This window comes from Anabrus simplex, chromosome 1 (genome assembly GCF_040414725.1).
Source record: "Anabrus simplex isolate iqAnaSimp1 chromosome 1, ASM4041472v1, whole genome shotgun sequence".
Taxonomy (NCBI): domain Eukaryota; kingdom Metazoa; phylum Arthropoda; class Insecta; order Orthoptera; family Tettigoniidae; genus Anabrus; species Anabrus simplex.
The window spans coordinates 888928125-888951772 of NC_090265.1; the positions used below are offsets into that span (position 1 = coordinate 888928125).

Genomic DNA, 23648 nt, shown 5'->3' on the forward strand with positions numbered 1-23648 from the left:
TTGTTGTTGTTGCTGTTATTATTATTATTATTATTATTATTATTATTATTATTATTATTATCCAGAGTATGCTAATTCAGTTTTGGAGTGACTGTACATTTCTTTTAAAAAACTTTTTTTTTTTGGCAATGGATAATCCGCAGAACGGTTAATGGAGGGACGGATAATCAAGGTTTTACTGTAGTCATTTGTCCAGTACAGTATTTTGTAGTACTTGCATACTCACTAGCTGGATATTGAGAGTTGGCCATGCTGGGAATTTCTAGTATTTTTTACTTTGGCTGTTGTTTGCCTAAATAACAAACATTATTAATTCATTACATTAAAATGATCAGTTAACACTGGAACTAGTTGTATTGTATTTATTAATGAACATAACAGGCGTTCAGCCCCGAGTACATGTTCATAATAATAATAAATAAATAAATACTAAATACTGCTACTGTACACCTTGGCCGTGCCATGAAGCCTGTCAGATACTCCGGAAGCGTGACCTCAAAAGTTAGGTCACCACGGTAGTCATCCTCCATCTCTTCATGCCACGTCCAGCTACTCCCCTGTCTAATTCTAAATTCACACTTAAAACATCAATAACTAATAAAATTAATAAACGTAGTCCAACCTAAGCCACCCCTCTCCCCCATATACAAAATCAGATGAACAATAAAACAATAAGACCTAACGCTACAGTTATAGACCAGACCTCCTTAGCCGGGTCTATATTTACATTCCACTGCTGGTGTTGCAACTTTCTGCTTGTTATCACTCACACGTACTCACTCGTCATGCAACCTTCATGCTTCAGCATTTTCAACACCTTTATTGTTCCCTGACCTACTCCAAAATAAGCTACAACAGCAACATTACACGATTGCATACCAAACCGGCCATCTTATTCCGTCATTGCGTTCCAATCAACCATACCGCAACTTTTACCAATCCACGTTAACATTGCTTCATTTCATTTCATTCCGTCATAACACTCCATAATAAAATTACCTCTCATCTCCAAAAATTTCGGCAATGAATAACAAATACCAATCACGCCTCCAAAAATTTTGGCCAGCAATACTCCAACACCACATTTCAGCAATACCTCACCAACCCTACCTCATATACCACCTCTACTTCTTCTACAAATACACTCACCTTCTGCCATCCACCATCTTATACCACCACTTCTCCAACACCACATTTCAACCCTATAACATATCATAATTTACTCTATTTACCATACACTCATACTCATCCTATTACCCATCATAGATACTAAGCCTTCAATACTTCCAACACCACACTTCAGCATACCAGCTCTACTCCTTCCACAAATACACTCACCTTCTGCCATCCACCATCTTATACCACCACTTCTCCAACACCACATTTCAACCCTATAACATATCATAGCTTACTCAATTTACCATACACTCATACTCATCCTATTACCCGTCATAATTACCTACTGAAAACTCCATCTTCTACCAAACCAAAATTTACAAATAGCCAAGTTACATTACTACATCTCCATACCTTTCCAACACCACATTTCAACATATACCACCTCTACTTCCAACACCACATTTCAGCCCTAACACACACTCGTCTGCCATCACTCAGCATTTATACCAGACACCAATACAATCTCAATACCACCACCTCTACTTCTTCTACAAATACACTCACCTTCTGCCATCCACCATCTTATACCACCACTTCTCCAACACCACATTTCAACCCTATAACATATCATTCCAACACCACATTTCAACATATACCACCTCTACTTCCAACACCACATTTCAGCCCTAACACACACTCGTCTGCCATCACTCAGCATTTATACCAGACACCAATACAATACACATAATACCAAACCATCAGCTCCAAATATACCACCACTTCTCCAACACCACATTTCAACCCTATAACATATCATAACTTATATACCACTTCTCCATCACAACATTTCAGCCTCCACGCCCTTAATTACTTACTTACTCGCTATATTATTGTTTTTTACTTCTTGTAACAAAACCCTCATTACTTTTCATAGCTCTCATCATGTCCGTATATCTTCTATCTCTCCCTGCGCTCCTACTCATATTCTGTACGAGGTACTCACGGGTTAACTCTGGCCTTACTTTTATACCCTGGTCTTGTCTAACTACACCACTACACTCAGCTCTCTCAGCTTCTTGTTGCTCACTCTCCTTTCCCCCATCACCCCTTTGTTCTTCAGCCTCTCTCCTGCATTGACCGTCCACTGCTCTTTCCTTACCGTTGTTCATACTTCCACTTAGCACCTCGCTCTGTCTCTCTTGGCACTTTTCAGTACTACTTCCTATAATTACACTTCTACCCTCGTTATCTTTCACTTGCCTACTATCTTCCACTCGTTTGTCATCCCCGTTATTCACTACACTTCTCTTAGCCTCCTCATCTTGTTTCATCCTCCGTTCTAGGTCCATCAGTCTATTCACCGACCATATTCTCCTCCATCTGTTGCCTGTCACCACTAATTCCTGTCCTCTGATGACTGCATTCAACCCTTGCTGCCTAGCTCGTATCATGTGTTTTTTAAGAGTTTTTTCATTCCTCCACTCTTCAGCTCCTATGTCCCTCCTTATCCATATTTTTTCTCCTTGCACGTTACCTGCATTACGCACCACTGTATCAGCCATCAATGTAGAAAATAATTGCACTTTGATAGGCCTATTACCTCTAAATCTTCCCACTCTTGTCACATCATCAATGTCCACTTCACTGAAATTTATTTTCATTTTACCCTGAATTATGTCCACTACTTTATAAATTATACTCGTCTTATCTTCCTTCTTACCCTCTTGCACTCCATATATAAATAAGCATTTATTTCTGCGACTTCGGGTGTTAACAACTACGTCAGCTTTCAGTTTCGATATCTCCTCTTCCAATCTCCCTATCTCCTCCCTTAATGCTGAAACTTCTTCACCATTTCTTCTCACCTGTGAAGCTGTGTCTTCTATCTTTTCCTGAAACCACCCCTTCATTTTTTCAAACTCCCTCGTTTGTTCCTTGATCATGTTCTTGATTTGTTCGAAGGGACATGTCTCTGCTACCACCTCTTTTACGATTTTTCTGATTGTTTCCATGTCCTCCCAGCTCATATTTCCTCTGGAAGTCGGACCTGGGTTCAGTTCTACTCCCCCGATCCAAAGCAATATCAAAATCACCGCTGCAGAAAGTATAAAGTATCCTATTTTATCCAGTTCTATTCTACATCTTCTTGTCTTCACTTCTCCTTTCTTCTTCCTTCCCTCCCAACCACCTATGCTCGCCCTGTACTGCTCTGTACCAATCATTGCCTGTAAGCACCTCGCTGACTTCCAACACTCCGCACTTACACTACCTTCTCCCACTCCAGGGACCCTCCACTCCGTACGTCTGCACTCGCCGGTGGCTCTAGGTGAACTGTACACTGGAACTAGTTAGATAACTCACTCAGTCTCTCTACATGGTATAGAATGGAGGGAGTGGGGTGAAAGGCCCAGTTATGGATATACCAGAACAAAGCTTTAATGAAAAACAGCTTCAAATACTGTAGACTTGCAATTATCCAAGCTAATTAAGACAGAGACTACCTCGGATATGGAAAAACTGGGGTAATACGGAGATAATATGCTAATAGATTGTAAATGATGAAAAGGTTTAAGAAGGAAGGCGTACTTTCCAGTGTCAACTGAGTTAAATGAAACTTTAAAGCTTTTCAGTCTGTCAAATACACAAGCATACCTGCCAGCTTTCCCGATTTAGGTGGGAGACTCCCAATTTTCAACAGTTTTTCCTGCCTCCTGATTATTCTATTATTTTAGCTTATTTTTTGGTGAACTTCAAACATTTGTTTTCAAATCCCGCCATTTCAGCTTTTTTACGCCAGTTGCCAGAAGTCCTTCGCTCATTGGCCACTTTCAAACGAAATATCTACGTTTATTAATGCGAGAAATGTGCACAGATGTGCAATGTTCATTGAAACCTGTATATCGATAGTCAATTTCTCGTTCTCTTGTGCTATGTTTGTGTTTGTTCACATCAGTCTAGTCGATTCTAGAGACTAGTCTGTAGATATGGAGTCTTTTTTTAGTAATTTTGTGACAGAATTTCAATGATAATGACTAGTGACTTTTCTAGAGATTTTAGGAGCCATTTGGAGACAATTATGACTAATTTTAATTTATCTCAATATAAATAAAATAGCAATGTCTGTATATTGCTCATGTACGTACGTACGCGCATCACGAGAAAACGGCTGAAGATAATTTAATGAAAATCGGTATATGAAGTCGGAGAATAAGTCACTACAGGCCAGGCCATAAATAATTGTGTTCACGGTAAATGAAATGGTAGTTTAGGGGAAGGCCTAAAATTTAATAATATAAATAACCATACAACCATCATCGATTCAGGATTGTGCTCTAGAAGCAGTCTCTTAGTCAGTAATACTATTGATTAACGCTTGTTTCTAGGAATGTGGAGCATTGCAGGTCGGAGCCACTAATTGTTTTAAATTTATATCATTCGTTCTTTGTCATCACGTTTTGAATTCTGGTCAGTGGATAATTTTGGACTATTAAATTGTCATTATATTTCATCTCATTTTGTACCAATAAGGGCCGATGACCTAGATGTTTCGTCCCTGTATACAAGCATCATCTTAAATGGAATAATGACACAGGAGTGTTCGCGGCTGTCTGCAGCCTGGTCATTCTAGCTCTGGAACTTTGAACTGTTAGATCGACACTGTAGTACTTTTCTTTAAAAGTGAGAAAATGTGCTGCTTTTCATTTTATCCAATATTTCATATGACAGCATTACTTTTAACTGTGACATTCATACTGATGTCATTGTAATGACCTATGTTGACTTTAGTTGGGAAAACTATAATGACAGTCTTTCTGAGAATTCCCTAGCGAAGCACGGGTACGACTAGTTATTTGATACAAATAGCATTGCGCTTTGCATAATCGTGCGGGCGTTTGATGCAATATGTTAATCTATGCATTTGCTAAGTAATGGCATTTTGAGGCCATGACCAATTCACACGTGTGGAGCATGAGTTCATACTATTTTCGGTAGGCTTATCAGGGACCGAATCATCTGACTCGCATACTTCCTGTGAGGTAATTGACCAATTGTATCTCGTGATTTCTCCAGATTTTTCCTGATTTTTCATATCAAACTCTCCTGATTTTTGGCTTTGTAAAGTTGGCAGATATGCACAAGTGAAATACAAATATTACACTATAACATACCTGTAAAAAAATAAAACACACATTATTAAACAAGGAATAAAAATAGTGTGGAAAGCTTTTAAGTTTCATATACACTGTCTAACCACCTAGGAATTTAACATTTGGAACTTATCATAATGAAGTCCTGCTTTGTTGTATGCTGGAGGTGTGTTTTTACAGATATGTTCATCATTTTACAGTTCCAGTTTCCCGGGTACTGTTGGCGAGCGTCTTCCATTCTGTCATCTTGAGATTTTCTGTTGTTAATGACATCGTCCAGTGTCCTTCCCTGATCTGCAATGTCCATCTATCATGTCCATCCAACGGTTTTTTATCTTCCCGCCAACCGTTTTCCTGCCACAGTGGTGGTGGTGGTGATTTTTGTTTTAATAGGAAGTACAACTAGGTAATCATCCTCTCTGAACAAATTAAATGGAAAAGAAATTTAAAATAAGGCAAAATTATTTACTCAATGACGAATTTTGAAACAAAGTACAAAATAAAACAAAAAAATATTAACCACATCATTCCGTAACTTGTCCAGTCTGGTTTTTTTGATTGTGGACCTAAGGAATTTCATCTCAGATGCTTGCAACCTTGATGAGTCTTTCTTAGATGAGGATGCAGGTTTCGATGCCATAGGTTAAGAGTGGTATGAAGTACTGATTGAACATCACCAGCTTTGATTTTGTTGGTACTTTGGAATCCCAGAGGAGTGTTTGCATTTGCTGGTAAAAGTGAGAGCTCTTCTGCACTCTATTCGCCACCTCCTTTGTGGCTAGTGTATCTCAAGATATTATACTGCCGAGGTATATAAAGTTTTCTACGCTTTCCAATGGATGGTTTCCTAGCATGATGTTCGCTGGTCGCCCCTCTCTGTTATGTTAGTGTAATATTTATATTGAACTTGTGTATTTGTCAGAATGAAAAGCTATTAAAATACATTTAAGGATGAAAAAATGCGTGAAACTGCTTAGTGGTGGTTTATTGCAACATAATTCCTTAAAATTTACATTGAATACTTTATACAATTTAATTAAAAGATAAACAGGTTACGATATTAAATGAGAAGATTACTTTTTCAAAAAGTCTTTCATAGTTTTTTGGGCTAACCCCTGTCCTCTTTTGGACATTGCAAAGCATTCCCATTGCTCTGCAAGGATAGTAGATCAAGCAGCACAGTCACTTCTTGCTGTTCAATTTAGACTATAGCAGCTTCAGTCCCTCAAAATGTGATGTTTTTGGGGTGCTCTTGATGGTGTCATGTTCCTCATAATTTTCTTCAGGGTTGATGACCCTATCACCAATGCATCATCAGTCAGCTCCATTATCTCAAGAACCCCTCGATCTATGGACTGTATTAGTGAGGTCACATTAGTGGTAAGTACATGGCTTTAATATAACCGCTACAAAATTTGGTGGCATCTGTGTGTGAAGGTGCCTTGTCCAGCAACAAGACCACTTTCCTAAGGAGCTTTTTTTTTTTTCTTGTTAGGAATGCCTCAACCACAGGAATGAATTTCTTGAAGAAAAAAGAAAACTAACTATAATATGTTCTATCCATCTGCATGCATTTATTTCTGTACATGGTAGGAAGACAATTGACATTAACAGTTTTTAAAGTGCTCTTGGGTCTGTTTGTCATACCAATCAAGAGGGGTCTTAACTTAAGAATTGCCACAGGCTAAACTGGTCACCTTTCTTACTTTTTTGAGCACAGGAGCATTTTTTCGATTTTGCTGCCAAAGTTTGGGTATGTAGCATTCCGAAATTCAGCCCGGTCTCATCGCGGTTGAAGATTTGAGCCGATCTCTGTCCGTCACACGAAACTACTTCTCTCATATTTGATTGAAAGTTGGCGATTTCAGATGATTTAGCTGACAATTTTCCCCAATAATGTTAAGCTATTGCCAAATATCTTTTTCCATCTGTCATTCCATCCATCCATCCATCCATCTTTTTTTTTTTTTTTTTTTTTTGAAATTGTTGCCTTAACTAGCACCATAGGACAACTTACTGGACTTCCATGCTTCGCAAATGAGAAAACCACAAAAAAAAAAAATACTCAAAACATCTCTTCATATTCACCTTTCTTCTGTGCTTTCTGTGCTAAACCACTGGCCCCACTCACAGCTCGACTCGATAACTTTTCGATGTCCTGCTTATATCTCCTATCTCCAACAGTCACTTTCCTAATCCAAAATCAGCAGCAACCTCTTTGATAGACTTTCCTTTATTCAACCTTTTTATTGCATTAAATTTTTGTTTCCAGAAAAACCACACCCCTTTTCTGTTTGCCACTCAGACTGTACTACTCTCCTAGAATAGACCTACAAAGATTTAAACACCACTGTAACAATAGGATATGCCAACAGTGTAACAGGGACTTCACTCCAACTGACAGTAAATAAATGAAGCGTGATGTTGGACGAGTGACATGTGAACAGCGTCCCGCAAATTAAGAGTGGGGAGGGTTGTGGGCGGTGCGAATTCTTAGAACTCAACACATCACTATCAGATAATGTGGATATAAATTCCCTTACGGAACCTGAATTATTTGTCCCGAATGAGTAAATTTATAATACCAATATAATGGGTCCGTTATTGGACATTATAAATTTTCAGGCTAACTCATTCCTGTTGCCAGTATTTCACCCCAGTGTGCTAATTTGGGCTCGTCAGTTCATTAATAGTACACCTACTAAGACATATGGCTAGTGCATACTGTGGAGGCCACTGCATAGGCTATTTGAAGCTACCAGCAGTGCCAATGCATGCATTTCAATGTTTCATCTGCTATGGAAAGTTAAATTAGCTGCATAAGCAGGCCTGTATTTGATTGACCAATCATTAAAAGACCAGATTTTATGTAACTGACTTCTGGCTTTAATTTAAAATTTCACCCTTTGTGCCCCCAAACCTCATGTGCCCCTGGACATCTGCCCAATCTGTACAGTTATAAACTATACTGACTATAATACCAAGACATTACTCCCAGTATGTATTAATAACAATTGTACTGTTCTTCCTAATTATATAGTTTTTTTTTTTTTTTGCACTCAGTCTGTCCTTCCATTTTTCAGACAAGTGTTGGAAGATATGGAGATGCTGTCTGCCTTTACTGCAGTTCTACATGTACATAACCTCAGTAAACCAGAGCACTTACTCGCCGTCCTGGAAGAATCTGATGTGTTCAATAAGAAAGAGATATCTACCATTAGTCGCAAGATTCAAGGATATCGGTATGTGTGCCTTGATCATGATTATTCTATTTTTACTAAAGAAATATTCGGCGGCAGCCCTGAAGATGGTTTTCCGTGGTTTCCCATTTTCACACCAGGCAAATGCTGGGGCTGTACCTTAAGGCCATGGCCGCTTCATTCCAACTCCTAGGCCTTTCCTATCCCATCGTCGCCGTAAGACCTATCTGTGTCAGTGGGACGTAAAGTAACTAGCAAAAAAAAAAAAAGTATTTGATGGAGTATCCTTTAAAGAAAGGATAAAATACAGTATGCTGCCATACTTACTGAGGACTGTTATCATTGATCCACATTTAGGGCTGTTGGCCAGGTGGCAGCTTCCCCATCAGTTGTTTTGTTTACCTAATCTTTTCTTAAATGATTACAAAGAGCTAGGAAATTTACTGAAAATGTTCCTTGATAAATACAGTAGAAGTTCTCTATAACGAGTACTGCATATAACGAGAACCACATTATAACGACAGTTCTTGCACGTCCCTTAGAAATTACTATACTAAACTGTGTATTATCCTTCGGTACAGTGAGAGTCCTATCATTGATGCATCCATTATTATAAGCTATTAAGCGTGCGCTATTTTTTCCATTAGATATTTATGCACTAGCATTTATATTGCATGCGATTGATCATCTTCGCTATCGTTTCGTGTCATTTCCTCGCTGTGCTACGTGCGAGTACTCTCGTCGACATTCAAAGGCGATGTCGGAGTCAATTAGTAACACCCGTCAACTGCTGTTCTGTAAAGAAAATTATAAATGAAAGAAGAGAACATGTTTTCGTAAGAAATATGTAAATAACATGGTCGATAGCAGTTTTTAACATGTTACAAATAAAGGCTAAGTAAACAATCACTTAATTTTAATACTCTACACTGAAATTAAGTAAGAATGCGATACACTTCAATATTTGGCATTACGCATCACTGATTTCAGAGGTCATTTTATATTTTCTCGCATCTGGTTAAATTTTGGAGAGGCTATTCTCATGTAAATTTATAGCGAGAATGTTATCATTTCTCTGCTGGCGCTTGGAATATGTTTTCATGATACATATAGTTTGGTTAAGTTAGGTTAGGCTACGCTGTTCGAATAAGAAAACTGAATATTTGCCACAAAATGCGTAAGTCATCTTCAGTACCGCATTGTTTTTTCACTAGTACACTTGCGAGTGGTCTCCTTGCCATTCGAAGACAATGTCAGATTCGATTAATAATGCCTGTTGATTGCTGTTCACTAAAACAACATTCAAAATGAAAGAGGATAAAACATTTTCATAATAAATGCATATATAACGTGGTTGATAACAGTTGTTAACTCGTTAGAAATGAAGGCTGAAGTAAACGATCGCCCAAGTTTTAATGTTATGTACCGGTACTGAAATTAAGTAAGAATGGGATACACCTCAAGATATGACAGAGTACATCACTGATTCAGAGGATAGTTTATATTTTCTTGTGTCTAGTTGAATTTCACAAAGACTGTTCCAATGTAAATTTATAGCAAGGAGGTTATCATTTCTCTACATGCTCTTGAAATAGGTTTACTTGATACATATACAGTTAGGTTAGATGACGCTATTTGAAGAAGAATACTGGAACATCTGCCACAGGGGCCTCTGGAGTGATACTACAATTTTTTTTTCATACATACTTGCATATATACATACATTATCATTATAGACTGTCATGCCTTTCAGCGTTTAGTCTGCAAGCCTTTGTGGATTTACTAAACATCGCCACAATCCTCTATTTGCAACTAGTGTTGTGGCCTCATTTAGTTCTATACCTCTTTAAATCGTTAGAAACTGAGTCTAACCATCATCGTCTTGGTCTCCCTCTACTTCTCTTACCCTCCATAACAGAGTCCATTATTCTCCTAGGTAACCTGTCCTCTATTCGCCTCGCATGACCCCACCATCAAAGGCAGTTTATGCATACAGCTTCATCCATCGAGTTCATTCCCAAATTAGCCCTTATCTCCTCATTCTGAGTACCCTCCTGCCATTGTCCCCACATGTTTGTACCAGCAATCATTCTGACTACTTTCATGTCTTTTACTTCTAACTTATGAATAAGATATTCTGAGTCCACCCAGCTTTCCCTCCCGTAAAGCAAAGTTGGTCTGAAAACAGTCCACTTTCACGTATCAGATTTAGAAAAATAACAAACTAGCAAGCTGTATTGAGGATATCATCCGCGACAATGCAAGTTTTGAACAAACTGATTGCCAATGAATATTGAATTTTCACGACCGCATTGTAATCGAAACCGACTTTCAACCTATTAGGTCGTGTTACGCACAATCAGTACGCGTTGAAGAGATGTTAAGTACAGAACAAAAATGGCCAACCAGACACCAGTGGGATCTGAACCCACAACCTCCCAATTTCGCGTCGGTTGCTCTACCAATTGAGCTATGGTGGCCATTTTGGTTCTGTACTTAACATCTCTCAACGTGTACCGATTGTACGTAACACGACCTAATAGGTTGAAAGTCGGTTTCGATTACAATGCGGTCGTGAAAATTCAATATTCATTGACTTGGCCCTCAACGGGCAACTTAAACGCACTCTACAGTGTGATGGTAGTAGTACCAGACCTATAGCTTATATCCTTTCCAACAGAACAAAGATGGCCTAGGCCACCATAGCTCAATTGGTAGAGCAACCAACGCGAAATCGGGAGGTTGTGGGTTCGGATCCCACTGGTGTCTGGTTGGCCATTTTTGTTCTGTACTTAACATCTCAACGCATACTGATTATACGTAACACGACCTAATAGGTTGAAAGTCGGTTTCGAAAACCGATTGTGCCGTTTCGTACCAATTTTAATGTGTATGGGATTTTTCCCGACTTTCACAAAAAATGTGATATAATGACAATCCGTTATAGCAAGTAAGTTTTTTGCCATTGTGAATTCTCGGTATAACAGACTTCTGCTATAATTCTAATTCCTAATTCCTCTTCTTATAAGTGAATGTTTGCCTCAATTTATATGCTTGAATTCCGGCTTTATCTTCATATTATGATATTTCCCATTTTTAAGAGCTCCACTCAAGTTATTAGTGTACTAAAATCACACCAAACCATCTATCCATTGACATCTCGGAACATACTGCTTATGATTATTCGAGCCTTACTCCCAAATCTTCCCAGCCAAAAGTTTGCACATTTTCGGAAATCTTGCAGAAGAAATCATGCTACTTTCCCTTAGAGCTTTTCCAGTTCTTGTATCAGGTAATCCTGGCGAGTCCCTTACACTGGAACCATCCTCTAACTGAGGTCTTACAAGAGACTTAATGCCCTCTTCTTTATATCCTTAATACAACGCCAGTTTGCATCCTCATCTCAATTTGTAGTCTTTCAACAGGATGGGCAGGTCCACCAGTTCAATACATATGTTTATTATTATTATTATTATTATTATTATTATTATTATTATTATTATTATTATTATTATTATTATTATTATTTAGTTTCGACCTTTCTGTTAGATCATCTTCAGCCTAGATACATCAATTGGGAAAGATATAAAATGCATTCACACTCTCTAATCTGTCACATATTATAGTACATCTAAAACTACACTCGTGTTCATAAAAACCAGAACACCTTGAAAGACTAGAGATAGGAAGTTCATATTCACAGGACATGTGCATTAGTATGTTCTGAAGAAATTATTAGCATTTGAACCATGTTGGCCCTCATGTTCAAGGTCCACATCGATATCTCGGTGCACCACCACCGACTGATAAAATGTGCCTGTGGCTCTAGTTATCACTGTAAACCAAAGGTAATGGATAAGTGTGACTTGAGCAGACGTGCAGGATGCCTCACAGACGTATGCGAGAACCGTACCGTCAAATGAGAGAGTTTGAAAGAGATTGCATTATTGGCATGAGAGAACGTTAAGCATCCCTCCGGTAAATTGCTGCTCGTGTGGGACGAAGTGTGTCCGTAGTGCAAAGGGTGTGTACAGAAGGCCATAGAACACGACAAGATGGGTCTGGTCGCACCCCCCACCCACCCCCACCCACCACCCCCCACCCCCCGAGATGATCAACACCTCATCCGAATGGAATTGCAGGACAGATCTGCGTCCTCCTCGGCTCTGAGGCAACAGTGGAACAGTGTAGCACATCGTACACTATCAGGAGTGACGTTTGTCTCCGCCTACCTTTGACTAATGTGCATAAACATGCTAGACTGCAATGGTGTATGGAACGACGTCACTGTAGACAGGAATGGCAGCAGATAGTGTTTTTGGATGAATCCAATTTCTGTTTCTTTGAAAATGATGGCCGAATTTTGTTTTGCTGCAGACAAAGTGGAGGAGGATTATATTGACTGCATTTGTAGAAGATATACGGCACAAACTCAAGTTCTTATGGTGTGGGGTGCTATTGGGTACAACCATAAATCACAGTTGGTGCGTGACCAGTTTGACCTACGTGAATGACATCCTCCGACCCGTAGCCATACCCTTTCTGCACAACACCCCAGACGCCATATTTCAGCAGGACAATGCGCGACCACATATTGCTGCACAAACACGTGCCTTCTTGGTGTCACAGGATGTCAGACTGTTGCCCTGGCCCGCCCGATCACCGGACTTGTCGCCAATCGAAAATGTGTGGGATATGGTGAAACGATGGGTATGGCGTTGTGACCCAATGCCAACTACCAAAGAGGAACTGTGGAACCAGGTGAATGCAGCATGGATGGCTATACCCCAGGATGCCATTCGCACCTTATACGCATCAATACCATCACGCATGGAACAAGTTATCAGTGCGCATGAAGGACCAAGTGCCTACTAGGCAACAGGACACATGCTGAACCTAGGTGACTGAAATGCTAATTGTTTCTGCAGAACATACTAATGAACATGTCCTGTGAATATGAACTTCCTATCTCTAGTCCTTCAAGGTGTTTTCTTTTCTATGAACATGAGTGTATTTACATTCATTAAGTTTAAAGTCCATTCGATTTGACGTATTTACACATCTTAAAATTTCGTTGAGTTACTATTTTATCTGTATAAAATATTATGTTTTGATCTTAATTTTTTTCACAATATGAACACTAAACATTCCAATTGACAGATTCACTAAAACACTTTAAAATATTTCTCTTGGAATTACACAAGTTCATTATGTGTGAGGCACTACTCAACACAGATATTATTTTTCCTTTAACTTTTGTTTTAGACATTCCCTTTAAACAGAATACGTGAAGGATCATTTCAACCGGATCAACAGGCCAACGTATTTAAACTGAGAATGTCCCCTCAGACATTCACACTAACAATTACAAGATCGATCATCATAAATGAAAAATAAAAGGTGTTCTTCAGAACAAATATTTTCCAACAATCCAGTAATATTAAAATACATTGATAAGAGACTTGCACATCAGTAGAACATTCTAATGTATTTCGACCAATCCAGTTTAACTATATGACTGGAACATTTACAAAGATTTTTCAACTGGACCAACAACCCACATACTTAATCCGAGAATGTCTCCATAAAATTGTAGTAGCAGGTCTATTATTACAAATAAAGGAAAAAAGTGTTCATCGTAACAATCAATTCCAAATACTTTAATATTACAGTAAGACATAAAGACTGAGCACAAAAAAATGTATATTGAAGAACATTGTAGTATATTTACCTACCCTGTTTAACTGTGTACGTACACAAAATATGTTTTAAGATCAAATGTACCTATATTTTATAAATATTACAAGCAACAACACACTGGCAAGTTCAAAATAATACCAAAGGAAATATTTTGAAGTGTTGTAGTAACTTTGTCAATTAGAATGTTTAGTTTTCATATTCTGAAAAAAGTTTTAGGATCAAAACATAGGTACTGTTTTATACAGATACCATATTAACTGAATGGAATTTTAAGACTTATGTGCAAATACATAAAATTACATGATCTTCAAAGTTAAGTAATGTAGTTTTAGACATAGTATATGTGACAGATTAAGTGTGTATGCAAATAATGTATCTAAGCTGAAAATGACCTAAAGGAAAGGTCAAAACTAGCCCCATGTATAATTAATAATACGAGGGTTGGGGCAAAAGTCATGGCAACTTTTTTCTCTTGAAGTTACACCCCCTGTGGGTGGGGGACACAGATAAAGAATACATCCACGGTATCCCCTGCCTGTCGTAAGAGGCAACTAAAAGTGGCCCGAGGGGCTCTCAACTTGGGAGTGTGGGTTGGCGACCACGGGGCCCTTAGCTGAGTCCTGGCATTGCTGCCACTTACTTGTGCCAGGCTCCTCACTTTCATCTATCCTGTCCGACCTCCCTTGGTCAACTCTTGTTCTTTTCTGACCCCGACGTTATTAGACCATTCGAGTACTAGGGAGTCTTTCATTTTCACGCCCTTCGTGGCCTTACCTTTCTTCGTCCGTTACTTCATTTTTCGAAGTGACGGATCCCTTCCTTTTCTTCTTTCTCTCTGTCTACCCCCTGTGGGTGGGGGATGCAAACGAAAAATACACCCACGGTATTCCCTGCCTGTCGTGAAAGGAGACTAAAAGGGGTGACCGAGGGATGATTATATTAGAAACATGAAACTACTTTTGATTAGTACCATCTCATGAGGAACATCACAGGTCGCCTTTACTTGCGGGTAGTACCACTTTATTAGGTACACCTCTCGCAACGAAACAGATTAGAAGCAGTGAGAGTAGTTCACACGACCAGGAATCAGAACCAACACCAACAACCAAAATAATACTTGAGAAACACTTACCAGGTCTGATTCCAGGTTGGAACGCTGGACCCAAGAGGCCAAGTGAAACGATAAAATATTTATTTTATTTATCCTTGACTGAAATAATAAAACTGATTTCAAAGAGTATGTATGTTGGGTATTCAGCCCGAAGGCTGGTTTGATCCTCTGCAGCTCCGCCAACAGCTGTTATAAATAGGCTAGGTGACACTGAAGAGGAGTACTAGGGAAATGAGGAGTGAGGTAGTTTCCCGTTGCTTTCAAAGAGAAACACTTTAATCACATCAAAAAATTATTAATTAAACAAAGTAAGATCTCAACCTTTGAGGTTAGTAAGAAGAGGGAAAAATTACAAACTCCTATACTAACATAGTAATAAGATTAAGTAACATGCATGAATATAACTTCCTTTTAAGTTTTCATCAAGTTTCTTTTGATAAGTAGTAATTAGAGTAATTAATTAACTTTAACAGCAGTCTCTGTCCTTGAGAACCTTTGATTAAGATATTAAATAGAAAACAATTTCTAAACGACTAGCTTGAAACGTAGGTAAATAACAAAACGCTATGAAACACTATCAGTTTACAATGTCAACTTTTTAAAAAATCAGAAAAAGATAATCGAGGATAATTGAGAAACACACACATGAAAATAATTCAGGTCCAAATAAGATTGGATATGAATACTTCAAGTGCCTCTTTAAATCAAACTCTATGAGCACCGATCGGAACATAACATCCATACACAGAAGAAAAGAAAGATTATCAACACACTCCACGAATGTAAAATGTTCATGGTAACAAGAAACGTCACTCAAATGTCAGACTCAACAGAGTTCATGCTCCCATATAGTTTATACTAGGTTACCATAGCAACGAATCACGTGACATGCATAAGAAAATGGCAGCTCAGAACAATCCAAGTAGTCACTAGAAAATGTTTTCACTTTACCAGCTTACCCCCGTGCACGGTGGTTGTGAGATATACAAGACAGTCATAATTCCAATAAGTTGAATAATGATGCACACAAACCACCAGATAGAATTTTATAGCAATCTTTAGGAGCTCCTACCGTATTATTGGCGTATGGCAACAAGTTAGATACATATATACAAGTATATAATATTTACAAATATACACAGACAAGAAACATGTTTTATAGCAGAATGTCCAGTTAGGTGATCCACTGTACAGCTTCCTCTGTTGATTCCAAAAAGTCACTCAGGCTACCTGTGTAGGAACGTCATGTACATTCACTTACAATATGGGGGATCGTCTGCCGAGATGCACCACAGTCGCACTCTGGTGATGAAATAAATTTCCACTTATAAAGGGCATCCCTGCATCGTCCATGATTTGTTCTCACCCAATTCAGAGTGGTCCAAATCTTACGTGGTAGATGATGTCCACTAGGAAGATGTTCACTAGAAAAGATGTGCAAGGAACTGTTTGTGGCAGCTTTCCAGCGACTTCTCCATTCTTCTAAAGGGTGAAAATTCCCATCAGCCAATGTGACAGCATCATGCAAAGATGGATGATGTGACTTGAGCCTCGTTATCTTGAAAACAGGAATATCATCCAGAACAGACAGTTTAGGGTTTATTTCTATCTTCTTGCAACTCTCGAATGAGAGCATTTGATCTTAAATCAGGCAGCATTATTCCTGACAGAACTGGGAGCCAATAAAGGGGTGTGGACTGGATAGTACCAGATATTAACTGCATGCTAGCATTCAGTTGAATATCAATGAGTCTTGTATATGGGCTATTCAGCCAAACTGGTGCACAGTACTCAGCACACGAGAAAACCAGTTCCAAAGCAGAAGATCTTAAAGTCTTTGCTGATGAACCCCAACTTGAGCCACACAATTTCTGAAGGATATTATTACGTATTTTGAGCTTTCTGGACAGATTCATAAGATGTTGTTTATAAGATAGTGTGCGATCAAGTGTAATGCCCAAATATTTTGGATGCCAGCTGTGCCGAAGTTCACGATGATAAAAACGTATGTGAAGCTTAATGCCAGCTGGGCGATTATTCAGGTGAAAACACAACACTTCTATTTTGTTAGGGTTAGGATTGTCGCCATTTCTTGAAATACATTTCAAGTTAAATCAGGTCTCTTTGTAGCGCTTTTTCTGTCACACTTAGGTCACGATGTTGAGTGGCTAGTGTAATATCATCAGCATAACAGAATTTTCATGATGTTTCTGGGAGATCGGAGATATACAAATTGAACAGTAGGGGAGACAGTAGCCTACTGATCCTTGAGGTAATCCATTTTTGAGCTTCTTTTCTCTAGCCATACGGTTTCCCTTACACACTCAAAATCTTCTGTCACAGAGCAATTATTTATAACCTGCACGGTGGTCCTACAGGGTAAAATTCGGAGAAGGTTGTAAATTAATCCTTCCCTCCAGACTGTGTCAAATGCTGCTGTAAGATCAATGAATGCAGCTGAGGTCTTGAGTTGTTTCTGGAAACCTGCTTCAATGTGGGATGTCAGTGAAAGCACTTGATTGCAGCAGCTGCGATTCGGCCTAAATCCGGTTTGATCAACTGGAATATGCTGAAAAATAGTTGCGCTGATTCTGTTGTAGATTAGCCTCTCAAAAAGCTTATAACAGCAACTAAGAAGGGCAATTGGTCTATAACTGCTTAGGTCATTCGCAGGCTTACCTGGTTTCAAGATGGAAGTCACTTTCGTTCGTTTGAATTCTGCCGGGAGTTGTCCATTTTGTAGAAGGTCGGTATAAAACCTTGCCAGCCAACTTCTTGCATTCTTCCCTAAATGAATAAGAAATTTTGGATGAATGCCATCAAAACCTGGATCTTTATTTGGTTTAACGTCTTTGAGAGCAGCATTGATGTCTTGCACTGTAAACAGTTGTGAATACTTTGATATGGGTGGTGCTTTTGATTTCAGAGTTTGGAGCTGGCGCCGTATGTATTTGGTATGTTTCTTATCTGATGAATTTGCTTAAATCTAACTTATGGACCATTCAAATTACCTCAAGATGAATATCTAACTATATTACACATTTACAATTTCTTTGAAATCCCAACATAACAAACAACGGATTACACTGTAATGATTATGACTTGAATTTCCTCATATTTGGCTAATTATAATTTTCTTAGAATTTAAATAATCATCTCTCATAGTCATTATACCAAATCTGTTTCCCATTGCTCCTCAATAGTACGTCGTCTTGTTGTATTAGTCACTCAGTTCAGACCCGAAGAAGAAGAAGAAGAAGAAGAAGATACAAATACTCACAATAGTCGGAAAGTCAAAAAATCAAAACAAACATTTCTGGACCTAATTGCCCGGGGTGGCGATTATCCTAACCGGGATCCAATCCCGGCAACATCTCCTCAGGTATTCTATTACTTGCCATACAATTTAATATACACCAAGCAGAAAGTGAGGCAAGAAGCTTCTGTCTTCAACAACAGATAATGACAACTGAACTTCCATACATTGTCGTCCTCACATGTGTTGACGATCGAAAAGAAAGTTCAAATCCACATACCCAGATGGCAGCAGCGCATAAGCGGAACAGATAAACTAGAACACCACTCGTGGCCAGGAGGTGCACTAATAGCGAGCATAGAATGAGGAAATACATCTTAAGAAGGTCCAGTTCACTCAATAGACTTCAAATCTCGTTAATACTGTAGACAGAACAACGAAATACTTCATGAGCCGCATCAAATAATTTGAAATCAATTATAGCCTCCCCCTCATAAGGATCGACGTGGGGTAAGGCGTAGCAGGCGAGAACGATGAAAACAATCTTCATTACCAATTTTAATACCAAAAAAAAAAAAAAAAAAAAAAGTCCATACTTGATATAGTCACCAGTAACAGGTATCAAGGCCCGATAAGATATTCCAAGGATGATGGATGAAGGAGCAATATCAAAATTTTCAGATCATTAATGTTCATTTAAGTCCACGAACACAAACTGCTTATAACATGAATACATATTTCCATATGAGAATGACCTCTTAACACACAAGCAGTAAATTTAGAATAAATAGCACACGAATTATTAGGGTCTTTCCCCATAATATAACACAAGATTTCATATTGACACATCCTATACTAAGGAAAAACAGGTCACATATTTCTTGAAACTTAGCAAGGGTTCATTCATTAAAATAATTCTAGGACGTCAATTTTAAAGAAAGGCAATAGCAAATTTACAAGGAAGCACACAGCCCAAAAGAAGAAAAGAGAAGAGAAGGCAAGGAAACATACGTATCTTCAAGTAATGAGTCAGTGCACCAAAATTTTACATTAATAAATTAATAAATAATAATAATCGTATGGCCTCAGCTACCATGTGCAGACATTTCAATTTGACGCCATCTGGCTGTCTGCTCGTCAATTTCGACGTTCCGTTTTACTCTAGGCCCCCACTAGATGGCAGACCGAGTAAACCGAAACTCTCTTGGGCGTCTATGGCTGAGATTTAATGAATTTTGTCGGGTAAACACCAAATGTGTCACCAGAGATCTTTAACACGCCGACATCGTACGACATGGAGTGTCGAATGGACTTTTTTCCGCCCTTCAAAAATCAGACTACCTCTGCCGGGTTTGAACCCGCTATCTTGGGATCCGGAGGCCGACACTCTACCGCTGATCCACAGAGGCAGTAACATTTACATTAAGTAACATTTACCAAACTAATCACTTTATCATCAGGTATGTAACCATTCAAACATGAACATCGCAACACACACCAAAATGCAAGCATGACATAAGAGGAACTATCCAGGGAAGGCATAAATCAAATTACCATACATAATGGAAGCATAAGGAATAAAAATTATACACCAAATCCAATTAAGTCTCAGCGTCACACCTGTAGAATCACAAATCAGTGAGTAGATAAGTCATCACAAATTTTCAACTTTCACAAGTTCAACTTCCCATACCACACTATGCATAACCTCATTGACAAGGATAAGGACAAGGATCAGTTGCAGTAATTAATCAGTGACGCACACAAATAACAAGGTTTAGTAAAAGAAGATATCCTAGAGTTATAGGTAATGATATTCAAGACAAAGGCAACATTGGTAGCTACAGTTGGAGACTTTTGAGTTCGATCAGATGGTGGGTACGCGTTTAAGTGTATCATTAACAACCAAACTATCAACAATTACAGGCCCAAAATAATATCAGGATGGAGAATAATAATTCATAGCAGTACCTTCACTAACACCATAGAAGTAACGGGACAGAAAATGACAAAGAAATTCAGGAGGGTAAACAAATCTGAAATCACATGATTCCCCCAACTTCACAAAATCATCAAACATATGCATCTACAATGGACCGTTCAATTAAGTGAAAGGTAATGCAATGCACCTTAAGTGACCTACAGGGAAAATAAGGGAGCAGAGACCTAGCACGATTCACTATCGGTTATCCCAAAGGGATCTTGGCCCAAAACCCAGTCTAATAATAAGTGAAGTCCACAGACTCGCACTGTTGCCTCACAGCAAACAGGTACCCCTCCAAATACGTAGGAAACGAGGTAAATAAACTATAAATGGTAGCTAATGAGCCAGATCAATAGTCAACGCTCAATGCAACTATGAAAAAGAGAGGACACCGCTACAAGGCCCCATAACCAAATAGAGGATCGATGACTTCAGTACCGACCGAGAAGAGCAAAATAATCCCATACTTATTGAGCCGCATCACAGAACGGTAAGTTATTACTTACCAGAAGAAGGTCCAGTTCACTCAATAGACTTCAAATCTCGTTAATACCTTAGACAGAACAACAAAATACTTCATGAACCGCATCAAATAATTTAAAATTCATTATACATCAGAGGTTTGTGGTTGATAGTAACAGAGAGTGGTTCACTGCGGGTTTCCAGTACCCGTGATTAGTATCATTGTGAGAAACACCGCGGGTCTGGGCGTTGCCTGTGATTTACCACTATATAAGCGACACCGTGGGTCTGCGTTGCCTGTGATTAGTACCCAATATACGAAGAACACCATGAGAATACCGGCGTCTGTGATTAGGACACGTGTGGAACACCGTGAGTCTACGCTACTTTTGATTAGTACTCCAACATGACAAATACCATGGTTCTACTTTACTGGCGACATGTACCATTATGAGGGGCCGTTGACCAGGATTTTGGACCCGTTTAGACAACAAGCATCTTCGATTCAGGATTGTACTTTAGAAGTGGTCCCTTGGTCAGTAATACTATTTTTTATGATAGTTTTTGGGTCGGATCCACTGATAGTTTTAAATTCATATCCATCCATTCATTCTTCGTGACATTTTGGTCATTGGATAACTTTGAACTTTTAATTTGGCATTTCTTTTCGTACCATTAGGGGCCAATGACCTAGATGTTAGGCCCCTATAAACATCATCATCAAGCATAAACATCAAGCATCATCATCTTGAAGATACCAGTCCGGTTGGAAAATCTGACATATACAGACGAAAGGACAAGGTGTTGACTACATGTGTGGACAATGCATAGCACTGAAATATCGTAACACACTAATTTATTACGGTGGTATACAGGGCAATATGGTGTTCCCGGTGCAAAAGAATGACAACACAGTACACATAAAGTTGACATGACAAACCTGGGCCTAAAGACCCTCAAAGTAGTCCCCTGCTACTGACACCACACGCTGCCAACGATGTGGGAAGCTCTGAATACCATCTGCCTCAGCATTAGCCGTACCATGTGTGAATTGGGTCACCTGTTGGCGCACAGCATTAGCAATGTCCTCTCGTGTTGCAAACTGCCTACCACGTAGTTGTTCCTTATCTTTCGAATGAGATCAAAGTCACAGGGCGAAATGTCGGGAGAGTACGGTGGGTGCTCCAATTCTTCCCATCCCCAATGTCGCAGTAGCTGCCCTACACACTCTGCTTTATGTGGTTTTGCATTGTTGTGCAGGATTATTGCACTGTCCACAAGATATGGATGTTTCTCCCGAACGCCACGTTGTACCTGTCGCACCAGGAAGTCTCTGTAGTACTGTGCGGTCACTGTTCTGCCGTGCGGAACAAAGTGGCAAACAGTGACACTCCTGAGGTCATACGCAAAGATCACCATCAGTTTGACTGGGGAAGGATTCTGACGGACCTTCTGCCTCCTTGGTGATCCAGCATGTCGCCACTCCGCAGACTGAGGTTTCAGTTCTGGTTCGTATGCCCTGGCCCAAAATTCATTGATGGGGATTATTCGTGACAAGAAGTGATCGCCGTCCTGTTGCCATTGTGCAAGGTGGTCGGACCATATTGCATAGCACACCCACCTTTGAACTTCCGTCAGTGCATGCGGTACCCGCCGCGATGCGATTTTGCGCAGTTGCAGCTCATTACACAATATCCTGTGGACGGTGCATTTCTCTATGCCACTTGCGCCCTCTAACTCCAGTAGTGTCCATCGTCTGTCTTCATCCAGGAACTGCGCGATGACGGCACGTGCCACGTCTGTCCACACACTGACAGGTTGTCCCGAACGTTGCTCATCACTGGTTGACACACGTCCTTGCTGAAACTTTCCTACCCATCGTGCTATTGTACGGTATGGTAGGGCATTATTCCCAAGGGCTTCCACTAATTCACTGTGACATTCCATCGCATTTCTCCCTCGAAGAACGGCTATTTTTATGTAAGCACGCTGCTCAACATGGGTTACTTCCATCTCGCACGACACTCACCAACTGACTGATTTCACAGCCCTCGCAGCGCTAGTACCAGCTATCACGGAGACATCTGTTGTTGTGCATACATACTATGCCTGCAGAACTTCCACACAACACACATACTTTGTGATCCATTCACATATCTACAAGAAAAAAATAGTTGCTATGACTTTTGCCCCAATCCTCATAATAACAGTTTAACATACGGTATTGAATAGGTGGATGTACCCATCCTGTTGAAAGTAGTCAGTCATCAATACAGACCAATAAAATGAAATTAATTTCATATAATTAAATTTGTCCTCTCGAATTCCAACTTTATCATATGATCTGTCCTTATAGTAACATTTCTAGAGGTACTTACACTGATCCCCATGAGATGGTTCCACTCCAACACTGTAATTGAAAGCGAGAGGACTTTCCTCTTGGTGAAACTTACAGCCTTTTTCATCCAGTTTCCCATCATACCATTGTCTGCTGTCTGCCTCACAATATCGCAGCAGCCCATATAAATCTGTAACTTTTACTACTCTATGCAGTATAACACCATCCGCAAGAAGCCTTGTCTGCAAATCCAGTTCTCTACTAAATCATTCATATACAAAAACGTAAAGATCCAATAATACGCTCTTGTGGGATCTCGCCCAGTGATTA

General features: G+C 39.4%; 1 protein-coding gene across 1 annotated transcript in view; it reads left to right on the plus strand.

The window, feature by feature from the left end:
- Window positions 1–23648, plus strand: part of LOC136857696 (vesicle-fusing ATPase 1) — a 241275-nt gene that overhangs the window by 205748 nt on the left and 11879 nt on the right. The window contains exon 13 of the mRNA XM_067136554.2: window positions 8351–8509. Within this exon, the coding sequence (XP_066992655.2) occupies window positions 8351–8509 (159 nt within the window). The remainder of the gene's footprint in view (window positions 1–8350; window positions 8510–23648) is intronic.